At 43.7% G+C, this 24,634-nt stretch overlaps 1 protein-coding gene across 4 annotated transcripts in view; it reads left to right on the top strand.

Moving 5' to 3' along the window:
• Nucleotides 1-20,272, top strand: part of MRRF (mitochondrial ribosome recycling factor) — a 53,293-nt gene extending 33,021 nt beyond the window's left edge. For all 4 annotated transcript variants that reach the window (XM_057721125.1, XM_057721124.1, XM_057721122.1 and 1 more), the window contains 2 exons: nucleotides 11,237-11,396; nucleotides 19,706-20,272. In XM_057721125.1, the coding sequence (XP_057577108.1) occupies nucleotides 11,237-11,396; nucleotides 19,706-19,783 (238 nt within the window). In that variant the 3' untranslated portion in view covers nucleotides 19,784-20,272. The remainder of the gene's footprint in view (nucleotides 1-11,236; nucleotides 11,397-19,705) is intronic.
• The last annotated feature ends 4,362 nt before the right edge of the window (nucleotides 20,273-24,634 follow it).

Genomic DNA, 24,634 nt, shown 5'->3' with positions numbered 1-24,634 from the left:
CACCCTCCCTATCCCACCCCTCTAGGTTGTCACAAAGCACCAAGCTGATCTCCCTGTGCTATGCAGCAGCTTCCCACTAGCTATCTTTTTTACATTTGGTAGTGTATACATATCAATGCTACTCTCTCACTACGCCCCAGCCTCCCCTTCCCACCCTGTGTCCTCAAGTCCATTCTCTACTTCCGCATCTTTATTCCTGCCCTGTCACCAGGTTCATCAGTAAGATATTTCTAGATTCCATATATACCGTGTTAGTATACGGTATTTGTTTTTCTCTTTCTTACTTACTTCATTCTGCCCATATTTTAAATTGGGTTGTTTGTACCTTTGTTGTTGAAGTGTAGGAGATCTTTGTATGTTCTGGATACTAGACTCTTATCAGATATATACTTTTCATCTCTTTAATTATGAAAATGATACACATTAATTGCAAAAATTCAAATCCTACAGAAAAATAAAAGGTTCTTTTATTGCTCCCCAAATAATATTCTTCCCAGAAGTAATTGTTGGTAAATTTAATATATATCCTCCCAGATTTTAAAAGATACATACACACACACATACTTAGTTTACATACATGGGATTAAGTGTCTGCAGTGTCACAACTTGCTTTTTTTGGCTTAGAATCTTCTGTACCTCTTTTCATGGTGATCTCATTGTTTTGTGCCTGCAGAGAAATGCCATTTTGAGATGGGTATAATACAGATGAGGAAACTGGGGATCAGAAAGTTAAGTACTTTGCTCAAGGTCACAGATTAGTAAGCAGAGGAGTCATTATTCAAATGGAATCTGTCTGTTTCTGAAGCGCATGTTCTTGCCACACTATCACATTGCTTTTTAGGCTGCTGACCTGGAACCTCCCTCCGTCTAGCTCTGTGGCCTCTTTGTTTAGCTGCTGCATCGCTTTGTGGATCTTGTACCAGGGATAGTGTGTTTAATGTGCGCATTCTAGGAAATATTGATAATACCCTTTGCTTACACAACTCGCACACACACAGACCTTTAGTGATGGTGGAAGGAAAACAGAAGTCAGCGGAGGCTACATAATGACCTCATCTGGGCTGGGGCAGCCACCAGCTACGTTTGAGGAACTGCAGCTGCTTTTCCAGCCCTTTCATGCCCGCCGCCTGCTCGCCGTCGCTGCTTTCCAGGGCCGTTCATTCATTCATTCTGCGGGAGGACTGGAAGTGTGGTGTTTCTCTCAACTTCCAGGCCTGGCGAGCCTCTGTGCAGTTTTAGGATGCCTGCTTTCTCCTCACCCAGCCTGCGGCTTTTTAGGAGCGCCTGCTACTATTCAGGTCCCAAGACTGTGGAATGGGGGCCCCCTCCCTGCACAGGTGTTCCGTTTCAAACACGCAAGAAAGTGCCGTCAGGAATCAAGAGCGGAGCATGGGCGGAGGAGAAAACTGCCATCAACGCCTGTGCAGAAGCTGCACCCCAAAGGACAGGCCCCTTCTCCCCCCACCCCTCCTCTCTTGTCCACCCTTTGTGTCCTGCAACTACTTACAGAGGCTGGCAGTTGGCCGCTGGGGGTCAGGTCACTGTTCCATGGCTGACCTCTGGGACTCCCCTTCTGCTTTCTCGCACTGTGCCTCGACCCGTAGGGGAGCTGGAGGAGCAGCAGTGAGCTGCGTGTCTAAGCAGGCCATAGTGAACGAGCGGTGCTCTCCGGGTCACCGCAGCTAGTCAGATTAGCTGCTTAGATTTGTCTGGCACCAGAAAGGGAGGCCTGGAATTCATGCACTGGGCTCAGATCCCAGGTCTACCAGGAACTTGTTGTGTGGCCTTGGCAGGTTACTTGATCTGTCTGAGCCTCTCTTTTCTAATCTGCAAAAACCAGGTAATAAGACTGTTCATGTCATAGGAATGATGTGAAGGTTCACACAGCTAATGCACAAAGTGTGCGTCATCTCAGAGCCTGACACGTGGCAAGAGCTCTGCAAATGGGAGTCATTGTTATTCTGATTGAAGGGGAGCAGATGGCACTGGGGCTAGAGGACTAGGCAGGTATCAGTGGGTCTTTACTGTGATCGTAATAAGGGTCCTCCTCCTCTCCCTGTCTTGCTTTATTTTCTTCATAGCACTGATGCATCAGTTTATAGACTTGTGTGTTCTCTTTCCCTCCTTCAGTGGAATGTGCTTAGGTGGAGCTTCATCAGCTTTGTTCGTTGCTGTATCCGTAGCCCCTGCAACAGGACCATGTAGTACGGATGGTAATGCAGCCAGTGTGCCCACTGCCGTTCTAGGTGCTATTTGTACATTAAGTACTATTTTCATAACAATCTGTTTTTTAAAATTAATTAATTTAGTGATTGACTTTTGGCTGATTGGGTCTTCGTTGCTGCATACGGGCTTTCTCTAGTTGTGGAGAGCAGGTGCTACTCTTTGTTGCGATGCGTGGGCTTCTTATTGTGGTAGCTTCTCTTGAAGTGGAGCATAGGCTCTAGGTGCGCACGCGGGCTCAGTAGTTGTGGCACACAGGCTTAGTTGCTCTGTGGCGTGTGCGATCTTCCAGGACCAGGGATCGAACCCACGTCCCCTGCATTGGCAGGCGGATTCTTAACCACTGCGCCCCCGGGGAAGTCCCCATAACAATCTTTTGAGGTAGGTATGTTATTACCCTTATTTACAGATGAATACACTGAGTCACAGGAGAAAGGAGTTCTTTGTGCCCAGTGTCATATGGTTAGTAAGGGGAAGGACAGACATCTTTCTCAGAGCCTGGGCCTGTAGCCAGTATGCTGTGCTCTCTCTTGGTGGGAGATTTCATTATTATTTTTATTACTGATCTGATTGACAGCATTTAAAATAGTCGGTACCTGCATATGCAGCCATCATCTCTCATTTGCTCCCAACACTAACTGTGGAAGAAGAAAGGTAACGTTTTTATTAATCTTCCTGTCCCCATTTTCAGGTGAGGAAACAATAACAGATAGTGTTTATTGAGCATGTCACTATGACAAGCACATTTAGTAACTCTTTTCATCCTTACAACAATCCCATTAACTTAGTGGTATTATACACACATGACAGATGCGAACACTGAGGCAAAGAGGTACAATTACTTGCCCAGGGCCATTTGGCTAAGCAGTGATGGATCTGAGCCTCAAACCTTGGCAGTCTTGAAACCGTGTACCTCACATTGGGACTTGAACCCACGTGCCAGGACTCGAACCCAGCCTAAACCCAGACTGGAACTTGAACCCACATGGCTGGGATTCAAACCCGGCCAAAACCCAAGGTCTTCCAACTGAGATCACAAACCTGGTTTCAGGACTTAATGAAGCTCAGGTTCTTGATGTCTCATCGCAGAAAGAATTCAGTGAGAGACAAAGTGATAGGTTAAAAGTGGATTTATTTAGAGAGAAACACATTCCACATCAGAGAGTGGCCCATCTCAGAAGGTGAGAAGGGCACCAGGGTATGGGGTAGTCAGTTTTTACAGGAGTGGGTAATTTCATAGGCTAATGAGTGGGAGGAGTATTCCAGCTATTTCAGGAAGGGGCAGAGATTTCCAGGAATTGGGCCACAAGCCACTTTTTGATCCTTACGGTTGTATTACTAAGGCTCAAGGTCTAGTGGAAGTCGACTTGTCCACCATCTTGGACCCATTTGGCTCTAATCAGTTTATGTCATGTGCTCAGGCTATGTCCTTCTTTCAAAGGTTGTGCCCTGCCCCCTTCCTTCTGTTTCAGTCAGGCTTCGGGGACTGTTCTCCTAAACACTTCGGTAGACACCCTTCTTTGTGATCTAGGGAGGAAAAGTTAATTGTCCACAGTTACCCAGCCTCTGAATGGCAGAGCTGGGAGTGGAAGTCAAGTCTGCCTTGACCACCAAACCTGTGCTGTTTGTGCTGTACATGAAAGCTGAGTTAAGAGTTATCTCCACTTATCCCTGGACTTGGGTTTCCAGCCTTTTAGGGTGACAGGGAAGGAGAATATGAGTGACTTCATCAAGGTCACTCAGCTGGGAATGTGGAGCTGTGACCCCGACCTCAATCTCTTCTCTCCTTCCATCATGCTGGGCTGTATTTCAGGTTGGCATGTCTGGTTTAGCCAGGCCTCAGTCACAGAATAGGCCTTTGAGAGCAGGTGCCTAGTTGCGTCCCCAGAGAAGATCAAAGGTACTGCTGAGGGTAGAAAGTCCTTCCAGAGGACTGGAATGGTTTCCTTTGGGCTAAAAGGACACCTCATGTCTTTATGAGACATTAGTGTGTGTAAGACCGGCTGATGAGCTGGGGGCGGGGTAGGGTGGGGATGGGGGTGGTGGGGAAAGAGGGGAGGGAGAATTGTATCCCTAGGAGCATAGGAAGTCTGGCTGGGCTACGCAAACAAAAACATTTCCTTCAGGGCCAGCAGCCCCAAGGCATTGGGCAGCTCCCACCAGCAAACAATAAAGCAGGGCATGTGTCTGCTGCTGATTGCAGGCTGGTGCTGCTGTTGGGGGTAGTCTCCCAGCAGTCTAGTGCAGAGGCGGCCGGCAGGGTTTCTCTTGGTGGAGCTGTCAGATGTGTTTCCACAGGCTGTTTGTTCCCTAGAGGTGCGGCTCTCTTCTCCCTCAGCCTCCTACCTCACATGGCCCTGTGCCCACTCTCCTCTTCCCATTCTGCCCCTGACTGCTCACCAGCAGCTCAGTAGCTAAGCTCCTAGTGACTAAATCCTTTTTGACCGCTTTCCCCACCACCACTCACATCCTGTCTTCCCCCAGCCTTGGAGATTCTGTAGTAAGAATAGGAAAGCGGCCACCCTGCGCCAAGCTGCTCGAGTGCATACACAGTGGCCGTGTGCCGAGCCCTTGCCACCATCCTTGCTTCTGCGCTCTTAGTAATGTGCTTCCTCCTGTTTTACACACAGGAGACTGAGTCGAGAAGCTGAACAGCATGCTCACAGGTCTGAAGCTCACAAGTGGCAGAGCAGGGACGCCAGCTTAGGTCTTCCTGGCCCTAAAGCATGTCCTTTCTATCTTTTTAAGTCCCCTCTAAGTGACCAAATATCCTTTCGAAGTCTGACATATTATATTGGGTTGGCCAAAAAGTTCATTTGGGTTTTTCTTAAGATGTTATGAAAAACCTGAATGAACTTTTTGGCTAACCCGATAACTGGTTTTTACTGCATTTGCCATGCTGAGTGTAGCTTCCTTTGATGTACACCTGGTGAATGGCTTTCCACATGTCCTGTTCTCGTTGAAACCGTAGGAAGTATCATTTCAGTCGGGGGATTCTCTGCTGTGTGAGTTACCAGCGGGGCATGCCCCTTGGCTTATATTGTTCACGGGAACGTGCTCAAGGAATTTTGCAGGAAGGCCCCCATCCAGGATGTTACTGGAAGACCCGCCTAGTGGAGTTTGTACAAACAAAGTGTGACCCTGCCAGCTCAGCCAAAACCCTTGCTTTATGCAGGGAGGCTCTCTGACCCTGGCGGAAAAGGCTGCTGTCTTCATCACGAGAAGCTGCTACAGCCTGGGTCCTGAGCTCCTATCCGCCCACCTAGAGGCTCCTGGGTAGACCTCACCATATGGTCAGATCAGGTTTGTACATTGGTTTCTGCACAAAATACAAGTCTGATCACGTTTCCTCTGCCTCATTCAGGCGTCTGTGATATTCTGTGTTGTTCTTAGTAACAATCTGCTAAGACTCTTTTTTTCTCTCCTTTTTTTCCCCCTTTTATTGTGGTGAGATATACATTAAAAATCTACCATTTCAGTTATTTTTAAATGTACAGTTCAGTGGTATGAAGTACATTCACATTGTTGTGCAGCCAATCTCCAGAACTCTTTTCGTCTTGCAAAATGGAAACTCTGTACCCATTAAACACCAACTCCCTGTTCCCTGATCCCCAGGTCCCTGGTGATCGCTATTTTACTTTCTGTCTCTATAAATTTAACTATACCAGGTATGTCATATAAGTCGAATCATGTAATATTTGTCCCTTGAAGTCTAGCTTATTTCACTTAGCATTATCTTTTCAAGGTTTATCCATGTTGTAGCAGGTACTAGGATTTCCTGCCTTTTTAAGGCTGAATCATATTCCACTGTGTGCAGCCACCCCCTTTATGTGTCCATTTACCCCTCGGTGCATCTACTAAGCCTGAATATGGCATTGAAGGGCCTGTGTTCTAGTCTCGCCCTTGCCAGCCTTGTGGGCCTCTTCACTGGGCACAGTCTTTCTCCTCTGCTTTCTGTGCTGCAGCCACACTGCCTTTTTTCAGCTCCCCCAGAACAGGACCCTCCTTACCTGGAAAAAGGCCTTTATTTTACGCGGGCCATTCCCTCTGCTGGGAATGCTCTTCCCCAGCCTCTCTGCTCTTCTTCAGCTTAACCTAAATATCCACGAACTTAAATACCTTCACACTTTCTTCTGGGGTCCCACAGGAGAGCTTGGTCAGCCTCCTTTCCCCTGCTTGTTACTTTCATAGAGCTCTGTATGTCTTTACTATGCGTCTTACCACTGTAACTTATTGATTAATTGTGCATGTGTTTGTTTCATGACTGCCTTCCATACCAGACTGTAAACTCACTCAGACATAGTGGCTGGAACACAATAGGTGCCCAGTAAATAGCTGCTGAGTGAAACTATAAGCGAAGTGAATGAATTCATACCAGAAAGAGAAAATTTCATGGCTATGTGCTGGGAACATTTGGATTTTTAAATGTGCAAGAGATGTTAAATTACCAGTCAGATCTCAAAAACTCATCTTGCTGGAGCATAGATTGTTTGCCCTGTCATTTCTCCGTTGAGAAAAACTTCCATAAATAAACTCTGCATTATTCGAAGATGCCTCCATAGTTGCCAAAACATAAACAACAGTAGCAACAGGGCAGCTTACATGTTCTGATTATTTCTGCCAGGCTTTGTACTGTGTACTTTCCATATATTATCTCATCTAATCCTCACAAGAACTCTGAAAGGTAAATGCTGGGGGTTTTCTTTGTTTATTTTCAGTTCTTATTTCCAGATGAGAGGACCAAGGCTCAGAGAGTTTAAACTGCTTGCTTAAAGTCACTCAGCCAGTAAGTGGCAGGGGCAGAAGTGGAGGGGCATCAGGGTGGATGGAGCTCCGTCCCCTCCCCTAGTGCCCTTCCCCTCATTAACTGAAAGCGCTCTCATTTTTAATGGGACCTCTGCCTCGGTTTTCTTTGAAGCCAGGGTTTTGTGGCTAAAGAAGAATTTGAAAACTCCAGGTCTACAGAACAAATCTGACCTGATGTACCTTTTTCAGCCTCATGCCTTCCTGCCGTTACATCTCCCACCATGCTTCTGCCTGGAGTGCCCTTTCCTTTCTTCTGCAGCTGATGAGCTACTGTGTGTCTCTAGGGCATCTTCCAAACCTCAAGGCAGAATGAGCGGTACTCTCTGCATGCTCCTTCTGCAGCAGGCCTGTCCCTCCGTGCTCGCAGCAGTTGTGCTCTTCCTAAGTAGTGGTTGACAAGTTTGTCTGCACTGCTGGACTGAGCCTCTGGAGGAGTTGGACCAGGCCTGCCTCCTCTCTGGTGCTCCTCAGCCCGGCCCGGGATCTGGCAGGGAACACTGGGGCCTCAGCCAGTGCTTGATGAGTGAATGCATGCCAAGTGCTGAGCGGGTGCTCAGAACCAACCGGCTGAGCCCAGAGCCTGGGATACAACTAGCCTGTACTCACAGGACCTCGTGAATGCGAGATGGAGACGATCAGATGTATTAATCACTGGTTTGGAAAGGAATTAAAATATTTCCATAATATAGTATGTTTCTTTTCTAAAACAGATGTGCCCTCGTTGTTTCATGAGGAAGTAATTAAGTGTGTTTGATTAAAACGTTCATAAATGCTATCAAATTTATTCAAGACTGCTATAATGCTGCATCTTTATTCGTACTTTATATATATTGTGTGTGCATCTCCCAGTCACCCTGTAAGGTGTTTTTATTATCTTCATTTTAGAGATGAAGAAACTGAGGCCGAGAGAGATTAATTAACTTGTCAAGCATAGTCAGCTTCTGAGTGATAGATACAGGAATAAAACCGGTCTGTCTTGGCTTCAGAACCAGTGCCTTTCCGTCGCCCTGACTGCTGCTGATCTTGTATTTTGGATACCTTCAGCTCAACACCTGAAACCAGCACACAGATGCCTCTCTTCCTCTCAGCCCTTCTTGTGCCTGGCATCCCCTCCCCCTCTGCCTTCTTCCCCCTGCTCTCCTGACTGCGCTGCCCTCTCCATTTCCTTAGATTATTGCCTCTGTATTTGCATCCTGAAACTGAAATATTTTTGTCAGTGTCAATAATTGAATAATATTATGTATGGAAACCGGTGTTAATAGTGTAGTAAGGTCACATTTACATTGATAAATATAAAAAATACACTTTATGAAGGCCAAATTACATGTATTATCATTTTGTTGTCTTTATATAGCCATTTACTCTTAAGATTTTTTTAAGTTCCAATCTATATATTTTTGAATGTGTGATTTTTTTTCTCCATGTAAAATGTAAATGTAACAGTGTAATGCAAAAGAAGTTGGTTAGCTAAATTTTTTTATTTTATTAAAGATTGTCTAAAAAGCAGGCTGCCTATTTCAAGTTACATATGAAATATAAGATTGAAATACTTCTCTGTAGAGAAGTTTAAGAGGTTTCTTACAGAGTTAGATTCATTTATTTTCTGCCCCTCCTAGTATTTCAGCAGGATTAAGTTTTTTTGAATCAGTGGATCAAGTTTTAATTTTCCCGTTTCTTCCTTATACTGACATATGCTTTGGCAGAACAAAAAAGAGACCTAAACATGTCAGCATGATTTTTGTTCAATGAATTAAAAACCATAAAAGTAACAAGATCTGATCCAAATCCCTAAACTCCTGACATGGTGGTTTTGTCCTTTTCAGTCCCAAGATTCATATTACCGACTTTGTAAAAAGCCTTCTGCCTGGAAGCAGAAGTAATGGCAGCAGCGCATAATTTATTTGAAATAGATTACAAGGGGTAGGCAGCATGGAGTAGTGGGAAGAACACAGGCCAGAAAGATCTGGATTTGGATCCCAGTCCTGCCCTCAAGCCCGTCTGTGTACCTCAATTTCCTCATTGGAAAATGGGGGTTTTAGAATCTAGTTTGGCGAGTTGTTGTGAGATTCAGTGAGGTAATGAAGTACTCACCTGGCATTGAGGGGCTTAATAATGGTAGTAATAAGGATTATTTTTATTTTGAGAATATTTTCAGAATTTGAGAAGTCAAATAGCTGGATCCAGAAGGATTTATTGATCAGATAGCTTCCACTTTGTCTTCAGAGCTTATCCTTTCCCAAAATCCTTTCATTTTTTTTTTTTTTTTCTTATCCTAGCAGGGAAAAAGTACCAGGTAAATGCCACTGAATCTTTAACACCTGGTTGTCACTGTTTCACATGGAATTTGGGATTATCCTTACTAAGCCAGAACCACGTTGATTTGAGAATCAGGAACCATTTGCCAGTGATGTCCAGTTCAGGACCCAGGAGGCAGAGGAATTTTTTCATACTAAGATCATTGGCTTTTGAGACAGGCCAGCCTAGGTTTGACTTTGTGTAAGATACCAAACTTCTTTGGACTTTATTTTCTTCATCTGTAAAATGGAGTTTGTGATCTTACAGGACCCTCTATGGTGTAGCTTTCTAGCCTCTTGTTACCCCCTTCTTTGTTATCTGTGCTCCAGTCAGTTGCTCCCATGAGCATGATCTCCTTGTAACTTAAAGCCTTTGTACGTGCTCTTTCTTCCTCCTGGAAATCCCTACCCATACTGGCAACCTGCACTCCTTCTTTAGATTGTTGTGGTGTATTAGTCAGGAGAGGATGGGCATTTCTGTAGTAACAAGCAACCCCCAAATCTCCATGGCAAAAACAACAGAAATTTATTTCTTGCTCTTGCTGGAGGGCAGGCGGGGAGGGGCACTGTTCATATAGTCTCTCTGGGGCCCAAGCTGATGGAAGCTCCCTTTTGACTTGCACTGTGCCAGCAGAAACAAATGTGGTGGAGTGCACGCTGGTTTATAAAGCTTCTGCCCTGAGGCAACACCCATTCTGCTCACATCTCACTGGCCAAGGCAAGTTGTGCAGCCACACTGAACTTCAGAGGGGATGGGGAAGTGCATTCCTACTGGAAGGAATACAAACCAGAATACTAGTGAACAAACCTAATGACTGCCACACTTGGCTATTATTTCCTCAGGAAAGTCTTCCCTCCCCATACTCAGACACGCTCTATTGTAAAGGTCTGTTTACTTAGCTCTCTCCGTAGCTAAGCTCCCTCAGAGCAGGACAGAGCTCTGTCACCTTCACCGTAGCATACTCAGCACAACCAGCACCGACAGGTGGTAGGCACTCAGGGCATACACGACCAAGAAACGAAGGCAGGACAGACATGCTGAACTGCTTTACTGGCTTGTGATGATTAAATGTAAAATAGGAATAATCCCTGCTTCATACGGTTGTTGTAAGGGTCGACTTACAAAGACTTATAAAGTGCCTGTCCCAGGGGTTTGTGACAGGCCTTCAGGGTGCTCGTTGTTGTCATTATGATGAGGATATTAATAGTGGAAATACCTGACATTTATTAAGCATTTTTAATGTGCCAGAACACTCTCGTGGGTCCTTTATGGACATTAACTGGTACAGTGGTTCTCACATGTCGTGTGTGGGTCAGTTTTGAGGCGATTCAAAAGTAATTTGCTGTAATAATAGTTAAGATTCTGAAGGTTGCTGCTTATTTGTCTTGGGTGATTTAGAGGTAGAGAAGTGATGCTATTTTCATAGCATCATCAGTCATTGGCATTGCTTTCTCTAGGTGGAGAGAAAGGGGTGGAATTATAGCTAATAGTTGCTTCCTTTTATTGAGCACTTAAAATGTGCTAGGGTCAGTGCTGAACAATTTACACGCATCATCCCAATAATCTTCACACCACCCCCGTAAGCCAGGTACTGACAGTGCCCATTATACAGATGGGAGCTCTGAGAAGGGAAGTCAGTTATGCATCTAGTAAGGGGCATGGCCAGGTTTTGACTTCAGGCCTGCCTGGACTCCCTGGCTCATGCTTTTAAGCAACACTCTTAGCAGCTGTCCTCAGCTCTCTCTCCAGGAACTTGCCTTGACTCTGAGCATTCCCACGGGTGCGTGTCAGGAACGTGAAGATCCTCCACCAACAGAGAGTAAAGTGACAAACTGCTGAGCCAGTGGACAAAGTGATGTTGGCAATTAATGTGTGGGACAGTTTTGTTGAATGTTCTTTTGTCTTTTATCAGAGTAACCAGGGAGCACAGAGAAATGCTGGTCAAACTGGCTAAACAGAATACCAACAAGGCCAAAGACTCTTTACGGAAGGTTCGCACCAACGCGATGAATAAGCTGAAGAAATCGAAGGACAAGGCCTCAGAGGACACCATTAGGCTCGTAGAGAAACAGGTACTGTTGCCAGCATAGGTAGTGTTCATGTGTCTGACCCAGAAAATCACTTGTTCATGTCTGAAGTGAGGAAAATGAAAACAGAATACTCCTAGTTCTTTCCCTGGCGTGATCAGCATTGGCTGAGTCTCTGTTCTGGCCTGGCCCTTTACTGGACCCTGGGAAGACGGAGGAGGAGAGGCAGCTGCGGACCTTTCACTGTGTTCCAGGCTCTGAGCTGAGCACTGTGCAGCACTTCATGTATCCTCATCACTACACAGCTGTGAGGTGGGTGGTGGGGAAACTGAGGTTCACGGAAGGGAGATAACTTACCCAAGGTCACACTGCTGGGAAATGGCAGCAGGGAGATCCAAACCCAGCAGACGGATCTCAGGGCCTGTACTCTAATGCTCTCCTGTCTGTGCTTGGTTGTCTGGGTACGGACAAGTGAGGACTTGGCAGTGTTCTTTGTGTGCTGAGTAGTGGCACTTGAACACACCTAAAAGGAGCAACCGGAGTGAAATGGTGAGAGGCTGTTGGGGGAAAAGTTGAACAGCATGTGCGAAGGTGTGGTGATGGACGAGAACACCGTTCAGTTAGATAACTGTGGCTTGGCCCCGGAGTGACACTAGGGAATGCACAGAGAAGACGGAGTGGCCAGTTCATAGCAGGTCTCATATACCAGTTGAGGAGTTTGAACTTTAACATGTCCAAAGCTTCCCACATTGGCTCTGCATCTGTAACAGTCATCTGTGGCCACAATAATGCTGCGTAGCAAACTACCTCGAAACTCAGTGATTTATAGATCAAGCATGATTTCTAATTTTTGTTTCTGTGGGTCAGCTGGGATGTAGCTGTTCTAGGCCAGGCTCGGTGTACTTGCCTTCAGGTCTTGGATGGGGTTCAAGTCTGCTCTACATCTCTCTCAAGTCTTCTGGAGTCAACAAGCTTCCCTGGGCATCTTTTCATGGCAGCAGCAGATGCCAAGAGCATAAGTGCAGCTACTCAAGTATATTTTAAGCACCTGCTCTTGTCACATCCCACCGGCCAAGCAAATCTCACAGGCCAAGCCCAGTATCACCGGGGCAGGGAAATATATATGTTCATGGAGGCCTGGGGGAGGGAGTGAATACTTGTTGAGCGATAATCTACTCTATCACAGCATTATAATCACTTGAGCTAATACAAATATGTGTATCCTCTCCTCCCCTCCCCCTCTGCTCCTAGAGATTGAGTCAGTGAGTCTGGGGTGGGGCCTAGGGCTCTGCATTTTAAAGTGCTCCCCAGGTGATTCTGAAACAGTAACTCCCTTGAACGATTATTTTTTCAGACAGTGTGGGCATCACACTTGTGTTTGAAAGATGACTATGGCGGCTGGGTGGAAAACAGATTGTAAGGGGCAAGACCGGAGGCTGGGAGGCTGTTGCAGAAATCCAGCCAGGAAATGATGAGGACCTGAACTTGAGGGCACCAGTGGGATGAAGACAGGAATTTACCAGTATTGAGGAGATAGAATTTTTAATGTTTAGCATAACTTACAAAGGGCTTTCCTGATGCCTCCTTGTCCACAATAAAAGCATTATCTTAGGAAGACTGAACAGTAGTGAGAACAGGCAGGGGAGTAAAGAGGGAAGATGCAGGAGGCAAGCCGAGCCATTAGGGGGTCATCAGGAGGAGGCTGTAAATTGGCTATCTACTCCCTTCTCTTAGACTCCCAGTTAGAATGCTAGTCGTAGACCAGGCCCAGCAGTCACTCGGGAGAATTTTAGATGGATGTCTGGCCCCACTTCTGCATTTTCTGATTCAGGGCATCTGCCTAGGAATGCGTATTTTTAAAAAGCTCCCCAGATACGTAAAAGCAGACAGGAAAGGTAGTGACCTGGAAGCGTTGCAGTGTATCCCTATAATGGCACCAGAGTTAGAGAGAGGTTCTTCTGCACTTGATGTCTTATGACCTTGGAGAAGTTACTTGAGTCCTTGGAGTGTGTTTCTTCTGTGAAAAGGGATTTGTAATTCCTCCCTTGAAGGGTTGCCCTGGGGATGCTGGACACACCATTAGAGTATCTGACACCTGGCCACTCAGCGCTCCCTCCCTGCCCTCTTTGTGCCCTCTTCTTTCCCTGCGTGAGTTCACAGAGATTCATAGACAAGCCTGGCCTTTTCAGAGCCCTGCCCAGGCCTTGTAAGACTCCAGCTGGGCCAGCTCCTTGTCTGTCTCCCAGGGGATTCCATCTCTGCAGTTGACACTTGGCCTTTTTGTTGCTTCCTGGTGGGAAGCCTGTGGACCTCTGGGTCCTGTCAGGCACTCCTCACTCAGCAAGTCCGAGCATCTGCCTCAGGGACCAGAGCCCATGATCCTTGAAAAAGGAAGAATGAGCAGATAACCAGCAATCTCCTTTTTTTTTTTTTTTTGTAATCTGTCTTTGTGTACTTTAAAAAAAAAATTATTGAGGTAACATTGACACTACATGTTTCATGTGTACAACATTATATTTCGACTTCTGTACACCCTACAGTGTGCTCACCACCAAAAAAGTTTAGTTTCCACCCATCACCACACAGTTGACCCCTTTTACTTATTTTGCCCCCCTCCCACCCCTCTTCCCTCTGGTAACTACTAAATCCGTTCTCTTTATCTATGTGCTTATTTTTGTTTTGTTTGATTTATTCACTAATTTTGTGTTTTGGGTTTTTAGTTTTATTATTTTTTTATACCAGCGCTCTTGGTGAAACCCACTTGACCAAGATCCTGCCAGAAGCCTTCACTTTATTAGCACCTGCCTTTTCACCTTCCTCTGCAGATTAGACTTCTTACTTCAGTGTTTATTACTGTTGATTATTACTGTCTTCCAAAATGAAAATAACTTTATTAGTTTTTTTCCTGATACTAAATTAATAGATGTTTAATGTGTATTAAAAAAATTAAGAAGGAAGTAGTTGCAGCCTCATCACCCAGAGATGACCATTGTTAATGTTTCTGTGCAGGCCGATCTCTGTCAACACATATGTAATATTACAGGAAAGAAGGCCATACTACCTATATTACATAGTTACATTTATCACACGATACAGTCAGTGCGATAATCTTTATTATTTAGGATGTTATCACTTAAATATTAGTTCTTCCCATTGTTGTTAATAACTGTTCACTGTCACGTGGTTAAAAGTTTGCCTAAGAAAATACTCAGGTGGGAATTCCCTGGTGGTCCAGTGGCCAGGACTAGGTCCTTTCCCTGCCGGATTCCGGGTTCAATCCCGGGTGGGGGAAGCAAGATCCTGCAAGCCCCCATGCTTCGGCGGCGGGCGGGCGGCGTGGTAGAGGAGGAAGGGGAAGGAGGAAGGATGCGAACAAGCAGGAGACAACCTTGTGCGCACTTCATGTTGTTCTTTTTCCCCAGTAGAAGGCACTGATCTGGAGTTTTGGGTATGAGTTTTCTTTTTGTTGTTATTTATTTATTTAAATAAGCAAGGCAGGGACTGATTGTTGCTTTATCAAAAAGTTTTTTAAAATGTGTTTGTTTGCTTTGTTTCTGAGCAGTGTAGCCTTCGTTTAGAAAACGCAGAGAATTCAGAAGACTTTTTAAAAACGGGGAAAAATTTACCCCATCGTCCCACATTTTGGGATATTTCTCCTCCCCCTCTCCCCTTTTTTAACTACGTAGTTTTTAACATGATTGAAAACTTGTGGTTTATGTACAATTTTGTTTCCAGCTTTTTATTTTTCTGTTCAGCATTAAGACTATTAGCATTTTCTTTTCCTTAAAACAACTTTGTAAACAGCCGCAATCTGATGGTTGCAAAATAGTCCGTCTTGTGGTTATAACATAATTCACTTTCATAAGCCCTCTCGTTGGACATTTAGTTTGTTTAAACTTTTTTGTTATTATAAATAACGTTGCAGTGAATATTTTTATGCATAAATCTTTGTTGAAATGACTTCCCTAGGATGGAGTCTCATGTGTGGAATTAAGGCACAAAGGGAACACATATTTTTAAGATTCTTGGTATGTACTGTCTAAATCACTTGCAGGGTGTTTAGAATATGTGTATTTTTAAATTTTTTTGCCTTTTCTAATCCCTAACTTTTGAACCTAGGATTTTTAATGTGCATTTAAAATGTTGCTTATCTTGGAAGTATTGCTTTTACTTCCACACTCCACAGAAAAGAGTAATTCTTTCTGTAAAGCCATAAACCTTTTAGAGGATAATATAGTAGTATATACCAAAACCCATACATTTCTGATTCATTGACTTAGGGATTTATCCAAAATAAATTATCAAGAATCTTATCTACAGAGGTGTCTATTGATGTATTATGTATACTAGAAAACTGGAAACTGCCTAAATTTCTGATAGTAGGAAAATAGCTTGTTTTCCATCCATTCACTGGAATCTCTATCAAAATAAAACACTTTATAAAAATGAAATACTTTGGTTGTGAAAATACAGACACAGTAAATTTTTTTGAAATGTATTTTTTTAAGGTAGGTTACACAATAGTATTATAATATTCCATTTTTATAATGAAAAAGTTTCATGTACGTGAAAAGGTTGGCAGCTTATTTACTTCAATGTGTTAATGGTGGTCATTTGGATTATGAACAATTGTAATTTTATTCTTTGTGAAATTTTCTTTTTTTTTTTTTTAATTTCCCAAAATTCTTTTGAGGTCAGATTTTTAAAAACCGTATTATAAAAGTGTTTAATCTTTGGTGTACAAAGAATAAAAGGATTCAGTTGTAGGTCGTATTCCTGCAGTCATGTCTGACCCCTGCCTCTTCCTCACAACCTTCCCAACCCCCAGCCCAAGCCAGCTCTGCTGAAGAAGGCCTAGCGTCTTCCCACTTGGGACTCTGACATCTGCCAGCCTGCTGTTTCACCTTCGCTTTAGTTTGCTATAAATGGGTCTGCTGAACATTAAAGCACTTGGCAGAAACCACCAGTAAATCTGGCCAAGATCCTTTCACTGCTGCTTTCTTCCGAGAAACAGAGCCACTGTGAAGTGAAGCTGGGTGCTGGTGGGGCCGAAGGGCTCCTAGCAGACTGTGCAGGCAGGCTGGCAGGGAGGTTGGACGGAGTGAGGCAGTGGGAGCAGCACCTAGTGGCACTGTGGGTGTCCTGAGCTTTGCTGCCCAGGCCTGCCCCAGGGGTGGGCTCTGTGCTCTTACCATCACCCTTTGCTGTCTCTGCCTTTCATTTTGCTGAACGTATGAGGAGCCAGCGTGATGGTGATCATGACCATGACAGTGGTGGTGATGTTGATGATGATGTTATAATCTTTGTAACAGCAGCAGGTGGTAATGGAAAAGGGCTCTTGCTGTGGCCTGGATTCACATCCTAGCTCTTTCACTTCTCAGCTGTTAAGGTCAGCAAATGGCTTCACCTTTCTGAGCCTGTTTCCTCGTCTGTGAAGTGGGGAACAGTAATGCCTATCTCACAGGATTGGTAAGAGGACCAAACGACACAGCATACTTCAAAGTAGCTAGTATGGTTGCTGGTCTTCAGTAATTGTTGGCCCTATTTGTCCATGTTCCTCCTCTCTCCCAACCTTGTGACTCTGAATATGGGACTGGGATTGACTGTTTTAATGAGTCTAACACAGCCTGCCTTGAATGAGGAAGGACTAGGCCAGGTGCTGTGGGCTCCCCAAGGAGTAGCAGCACTAAACTGGCAATCATGGGTGGGTGAGCTCTTGGCTCAGTCACACCACTGACTTTTTAATATGATCTTGGGCAGGTTAGTTAACATTTTATGCCTGGGTCTACTCCTCTGTAAAATGGGGATAATACCTGTCCCACCTGCCTTATAGTATAGGTATGTGAGGGTGTTGGATTTGAATGATGTGACAGAGGACAAAACATTTCTGCATAGTGTGAACTACTGTGCAACTGTCAGGTTAAATAATTAATATTCACAGTTTATTAAAGGGAGATAATAATATTTCATACATTTTGAGGATTATGCGAAATAATGCATGTAAAGTTTTTAGCCCAGTGTTTGGCTCGTAGTAAATAGATGCTGTTGTTGGTATCTTTGTTGTTGTTAATCATCGTTATTTTAAGATGGAGAAGATGAACTTGCAGGTGGACTGTCCCCAAGGGCACTTTGTGCCTGTAATATGGCAGAGAGTTAGTAAATATTTTCATTAATTGATTAATTTGAAAAGAAGTCAGAAAGTGATAGTAAAAAATCAGAGTAACACAAGCAACATTTGCATAGCAAATAACCCATTTAAACGTACGTGCATATTCATGATTTTGTTTAACCCTCACAGTTACTCTCTGAGGAAGGGACTAGCATCCCCATAGAGAGAGATGGAAACTGAGACACAGAGTGGGGAAATGACGTGCACATTGTCACCCCACTGAGAATTTAACCCATAACCCATGTTATCAAATTGTTCCTCTAGGTATTCTTCCTCCCCCCAGTCCCCGTCTATGTCCCCAAATGCCGTTTTTCCAGAGGAGGCTTGCAGCCTTCGTTCCTGGCCGTCCCCGGCTGCCAGCCTGCAGGTGCTGGAGTGCTACTGGGCACCACGCCACACCCCATGCAAGGCGGCCGCTCAGGGTGGGGGCACAAGAAGCCTCTCAAGGGTTTGTGCCGGCTGAGTGAGGAGGCCCAAGCAGCCGTTCCGAGCTGGTCCTGTTCTGAGCGCCCAGCAGCCCCAGGAGCTCTGTTTTCCCCACTACAAAATGTGCAGCTGTTGCTACGGCAAGAGCCTGGCTGTCTCCCTGTCTGGGACCAATTGCTCCAAATCCTTTCTAGTTTCTACCCTTTCCAGTGCATTTATTTCCCAGTTCCTGGCCAGGCAGGGCCTGTGGTCTGCAAATGAAGATGTCAAACAGCCGCTGTGCCGCTGACACACACATCCTGGGCACCATGCTGCCCCCTTCAAAGCTTCCTGCCTGAGGCTTCCTGCTGGAGGTCCCTTTTAGGCATGAGAGGCAGGCTGCGGCACTCACTAAATTGTATTATGCTTTGTTTTTCATTCTCGGAATATGTGTTTCTTGCAGCAAATGGGGAGAATATAGAAAAGCACAGAAAACTAATAATTTTTCATTCAGCAAATATTTCCTGAGCACTTGCTGTGTACTGAGTTTTATGCTGAATGTGATAGATACCAATGTGAATAATACATTTCCTGTCTTCCCACCACTAAAAGATAATCAGTATTAATATTTTGACACGTTTTCTTCTAGTTTAAAAAATATGTGTATTTTTAATGTATTTGAGATCATTTCTACTATGTATATAAACATTTTGTATTCTGCTTTTTCTTTAAATCAAGGGTAACATGAACATGTTTCCATGATATTGTAAATAATATCTTGAAACATTATTTCTTTTTCTCTGATTACAAAAGCAATCCGTGCTCGTTATAAAACAGACGTTTCAGAGCTATATACTGGAATGTTATTTATATTTATACCCTCTCCACGAGAAATAGGCAGTCTTAACCCTTTTTAATGGCTATATGTATTCAGTTACATATGCTGTCATTTTAAATTTTCTGATTTTTGATTATAAGCATTGATAAATATCTTTGCATGTAGAACTGAAGAACATTTTCTCAGATTCTGTTCATGTGGTAATTTCCCAGTTGAGAGAGTTTGGGGTTAAAAAATGGTAAGAACATTTGCATCAATTTGAATTCCACTCGGTGATATGTGAGTTTATCCATCTCACCGTAGCTCTGGCATTGAATATTATAATTAAAAACCACAACATCAGATTTTGTTAACTGTGATAACTGAATTATATCTTGTTTTAATTTGCATTTCTTCAGTGTCTATTGAATTTTCCATATCTGTTAACCAGGGGTACTTCATCTTTTTTCAAGACTTTTTTTGTCTGCTCGTCTATTGGGGTCTTAATATTCTCCTTATCAATTGGCATGAGGGCCTTATATAACAGAGTGTCTGAAGTGTAGGAAATTGTGGAGGTTTGTAAAGGGACAGCTAAGACTGGCTTCTCTGCACTCTGTAATAATAGTTAACTGTTTTGAGCTGTGTAATCAGACTACGTGGGATTAAATTCTGTCATTGCTGCTTTCTAGCTGTGTATCCTGAACAAATGATGTTAACTGCCTCAGTTTCCTGACCTGTGAAGTGGGGATGATAATGCTCTCTCATGGTGTCTATTTCTTGCTGTTAGGAATCGGTAAGAGTGTGTATACAAAGTTCTTAGCACAGTGCCTGGCTGGGATGCAATTTATGTGAGCCTTTGTCACCGTTATTATTTCCCAGATAACCTTTCATAGTTCTGGAATGTTTCTCCCCCTCCCCTTCTCAGCCCCAGTTATCAGGTTGTCTCATTTTGTGTTTCTGCAGATCAGCCAAATGGCCGACGACACAGTTGCAGAGCTGGACAGGCATCTGGCAGTGAAAACCAAAGAACTCCTTGGATGAAAATCCCCCAGGAGCCAGCAGTGGTCCAGATCCCAGTTCCTAGTGCATCCCATGGGTGGCAAACTGGTACCTCTCTACCCCATCCACACGGAAGGCTGTCACCGTGCAGTTGTCAGTCCTTGTGAGGCCCAGCCTTCCAGTGGACACTGTTGTCTTCCTCCTGCCCCCTGTCCACCCCATCTGCTCTGGGCCTTCTGGCATGGGTGGCCCTCGGAGAGTCTTTGTCGCTGACAGAGGGCCTTTACTTGGGCCATTTGTTTTGACTGTGATGTCACCAAGCCGTCAGGATCATTGGCGGGCTTAGCACTGCCTGCTCCTCATCTCGGGAGCCTCCTTTTCAAACTGTTAGTCAGGCCCTGTCCCCACCTTTGAACTCTGCTTGGGTTGATATGGGCCTTCACCTGTACCTGGGTACCTTAGCTAGAGGCCCATTTTCACCAAACAATAAAATCTAAATAAATTGATTGGAAAGAATAACAACCACAAAGGCAAGGATGAAATCAGTCTGAGTTAATGACCTCTAAGGACCTATGTGGAAAGCACCCAGGACAGTGCTTTTGCCTCTGAGTCATCACACATGCTCTTTTCTCCGCCTGGACCGTCCCCCAGCTCCTCACCTGGCTGGTCCTGTTCTTTCTTGGCTCTCAGCTTGGATAGCACTTCCTTGGGGAAGTCTTCCTTTTCCCCCAGCCTACGACTCCTATCATTGGCTCGCCTAGCACTGTCCACTACTTTTATCTGAACCTTAATTGTTCTGTTTGATAATTAGTGTGTATATTTTTAGTTTCCTTAGAAGTTGGCATAATGCCTGGAACATAGTAGGCATTCAAGTGTGTTGTGAATGAATTGCACATAGTATCTACTCAACAAGTGCTGGCTTCTTTTCCTTTCTTTCCAGTCTTAACTTGGTTATTCTGTCATTTTCCACTCTTTCCTTTGTCCTCAACATTTACTTGGTAATGAGATCCCTGTCCCCAGGGCCTGCCAGTTATTGATGGACAAGTGGTTTGTTGTGGCTTGTCTTTGGGTACTAGGTTAAGTTAGGTTCCCCCCCAGTAATTTTTTTTCTTTGTTCGTTCATTCATTCATTCATTCATTCGTAATATAGCCATTGTGAACTAGGTACAGTTCTAGGTAATATTTTTAATCTTCACAGTAAACTCATAAGATGTGTATTATTTCCATTTTACAAATAGGAAAACTAAGACTTGACAACATTATATAACTTGCCCAAAGTGTTAGAGGGTTTCATTATTCATTGTCTGTCTCATTTTACAGAGAGAGAAGAACTCAGAGAGGTTAAGTTTCTTGCCCAGGGTTACACAGCTAGCAACTGGCAGACCTGGGAGTCACATTGAGGTCTAATCTCAATCCTGTGCTCTGTCCACAAAAAGTGGCCAGGTACTGTGCTCTGTGCTAGGAATACAAAGATGAGTGGGATGTGACCTCTGTCTTTGAGAGGTGCACAGTCACTGGACTGAGTTGCCGTCTATGATGTCATGGGCAGAAGGTAGGAAGTTTATTCCAGTTCTGCCAGATGTCTGCCTTTAGAAGGCACCCCACTCCGGCAGCAGCAGGGCCTGGCTGCCTTCCTTCAAAGCAGCATTCAAGTTCTCTTTGCTGTTTGACTCCTCTTAGACTCTGTCCTGTGCAAGAGGTAATAAGAGTTGTGGTTCTCCTTCTGCTTGTACTGGTGGAGCAGCTGCACAACAGCCAGTGGGATTCAAGGTCAGAATTAGGTCAAAGATGAAAGAAGGGAAGCACAATCTCCTGTCCCGCTTACCTGTGCTTAGTCCAACCCCATTCCACAGCCCCAAGTAGCCATTGCACGATCGGAAGTCAGCTGGGGGAGGGACAGGGATAGAAATAGCTATCAAGGAGCCTTTTTTGGGGTAAGCCACAAGGCAGGGGTTTGCAGCAGTCTTTCGTGAGTGGCCAAAATCCCCCACTCACTGCAAATGTGCTTCTCAAAGATGCAGGATTTTTTAATAAACAGAGGAAATGATAAATTATGTTGTAACTCCACTCCAAAGGCATTTGGTTCTTAACAGCCAAATCCTCTGTAGTCTTTAAATAAACAAAAACTTATTTGGTGAACAGACGGGGGGGAGAATGAAAGATTTTCTGTACTTGGGTTCCACATGTCAACAATTTCTCTCCTGTGTGTATGTTGGCCAAAGCCGTATATCATGATAAATGAATAAAGGAAAACCTCGAGCCCAGGGCAGTTAGACAGCTCAGCAAATGGCTTTCAGCTGATTGCTCTATTTCAGTTGACATTTATCAAAGAGTTTCTCTGCTACTCTGTGTGTCAGGTCTGCAGTGGTGGCAGGGACGGGAGTGAGACTACCTGTTTGGATGTGCTGAGGAATGAGTGATGCTGGAGCAATTCATCCTCCCTCCTCAGTCTTCCTCTCTCTTTCCAAAAGAAAAGCTGGGTATGGAAATTCTCACACTTGATAGAAGAATTAACTACCTCCTCTGTTCAGTTCAGTGGCTTTCAAAGTCCCACGAAAAAAAACAGGCCAAAGAGAATTCGAGAACTTTTTTTTTCTGTTTATTTTTTTCTTCTTTCTTATGTGTGTATGTGTGTGTTGGAAGTTACAAAGGAAACTGGAATGTAAAAAGTTAGAAGAGACACTTCTTGCAAGTCCTGAAGCATACCCCCCTTTAACAATTAGATGTATATACTTCTAGACCTTTCTCTATGCATGTATAATTTTTTAAAAACAGGAATGGGAACTATTCTGTTCCTATTTTGACGGTGGATTTTTTTCCCCCAGCATATCATGGGAATCTAGCCATGTGTGAACATGTAGATAAAATTTATCCTTTCTCATTGCAATACAGTATTCCTGCAGTATTCCATAATAAGGGTATACTGTAACCTGTTTTACTCTCACTCATATGATGTTTTAAAAGAAATCATTTCAACTGCATTGGAAGATGTTTCTGTTTGTTTGTTTGTTTATTTATTTATTTGTGAGAAAAAAAGAGCCCCTAGTTAGTCTAAGTTTCTCTCTTTGGTAGGTCTTAGCCTCAGACTAACATTTATTAAGTGCCTACTGTGGACCAGGTACCATGCTGAACACTTTACATGTGTTACTACATTTAAACTTAAGAACAGTCCTATTTGGTGTAGGTATTACTCCTGTCTGTGTTTACATATTGGAAAACTGAGGTTCAAAAAGGGTATGTAACTTTCCCAAGGTCACACAGCTAGTAAGTGCCAAAGTGAAGTTTGAGACTCAGATCTGACTTTAAAGTGGACCCCTAATCAGTGTGCTTGTTTGTAAGTCTTCACTGAGCACCTACTCAGAATGCACCCAGCACTCTTTTGGGCCCTGAAGGTGCAGCAGAAAGCTCGCTTTCATAAAACAGTTAGAAAGCTCTTTCTAGTATAGGACTGCATGTAAGACAGTAGTGTCTGGCGCATAGTAAACACTGAAGAAATGTAGCTCTTCTGGAGACAGTAAGGATTACATACTTATACCTCCCCTGTTTGGCAGACTCCTCTAGAACATGTCAGAGAACCAGGGAGCAAGCGGAAAGACCACCCAGCAGTGAATACCGATAATAATAGTATTGACAGCATCACTAACTAATGTTGGCTTGGTGCTTCTTAGTTTTCAAAGTTCTTCTACATCCTTTATCCCACTGAAACCATTGGGTGAAGCTTTGCAATTTCTTTTGCTCTAATAATGGTCAATTTTCATGATGTGTATGGAAAGGTATATTCTCTATTTTGGGGGGAACAAGTTTTGATATGTACACAAGAAATGTATGTATCATAGATTATGTTGTTTGGGTTTTCTGTATTTTTACATATTTTTTGACCCTTGGATGAGACTTGGACTGAAAATGGTGTGTTTTAGTCTCCTGTTATTAGCATCTCGATTTCTTCTTGCATTTCCTGTAATTTCTGCTTTGTGAAAGCTCAGGTATGTTGTTTGCTGCAGAGATAGCCTGACTCACGTCTTCTTTGTCTCATTCAGTGCCGGGAGTCTGAATTCTATCTTGTCGTATATCAAGATCACAGTCCTTGCTTTCTCTGTTTACATCTGCTTGGTGTATCTTTCCTGTGCCTTTATTTTTGGCCTTTTCGAATCAGTGTTTTAGGTGTATTTCTTTTGTACAGTTGGGTTTTGTTCTATGAACCATTCTAAAATTCCTTTCTTATTCTTATCTTTATTTTTAATTGTTGTAAAGTACACATTACATAAAATTTGCCAGTCTGGACCATTTTTAAGTATACAGTTAAAAGTGTTAAATACATTAACATTGTTGTGCAGCCAATTTCCAGAACTCTTTTTACCTTGTAGAACTGAAACTCCGAACCCATTAAACAACTCCCATTCCTCCCTCTCCTAGCCCCTGGCAACCACCTTTCTATTTTCTGTTTCTATGAACTTAACTGCTCTAAGTATTTCATTTAAATGGAATCACACAGTATCTGTCTTATTGTGACTGGCTTTTTTCCCTTAGCATAATGTTGTTGTATGTGTCAGAATGTCCTTCCTTTTTAATGCTGAAAGATGTTCTGTTGTCTGTATATATGAGACTCCTTTCAATAGGTGACTTACGCTCATTTCTATTTATGGAAAATACTGATATGTTTAGTAGAACCCATTTACTCTTTCTTTCTGTGCAGTATTAACACTAGGTGATCGGTGTTGAAACCCTTAGCATTAGATGGGGAAGGGCTGCTTTTGCAGAGAGGAAGTTACTGTTTGTTGCATGAATAAATGAGTGATGATCCTTGTCTCTTACATTCCTTTCTTCTTGTCTCTGTTTTAATCCATCTGGTGCTGTTAGGTTAGATCAACCTGAAACATGGCCTTTATCATGCTA

The sequence above is a fragment of the Hippopotamus amphibius genome, chromosome 2 (assembly GCF_030028045.1).
Source record: "Hippopotamus amphibius kiboko isolate mHipAmp2 chromosome 2, mHipAmp2.hap2, whole genome shotgun sequence".
Classification (NCBI taxonomy): domain Eukaryota; kingdom Metazoa; phylum Chordata; class Mammalia; order Artiodactyla; family Hippopotamidae; genus Hippopotamus; species Hippopotamus amphibius.
The sequence above is the reverse complement of the archived record's forward strand: the minus strand, read 5'-3'. Positions and strand labels throughout refer to the sequence as shown.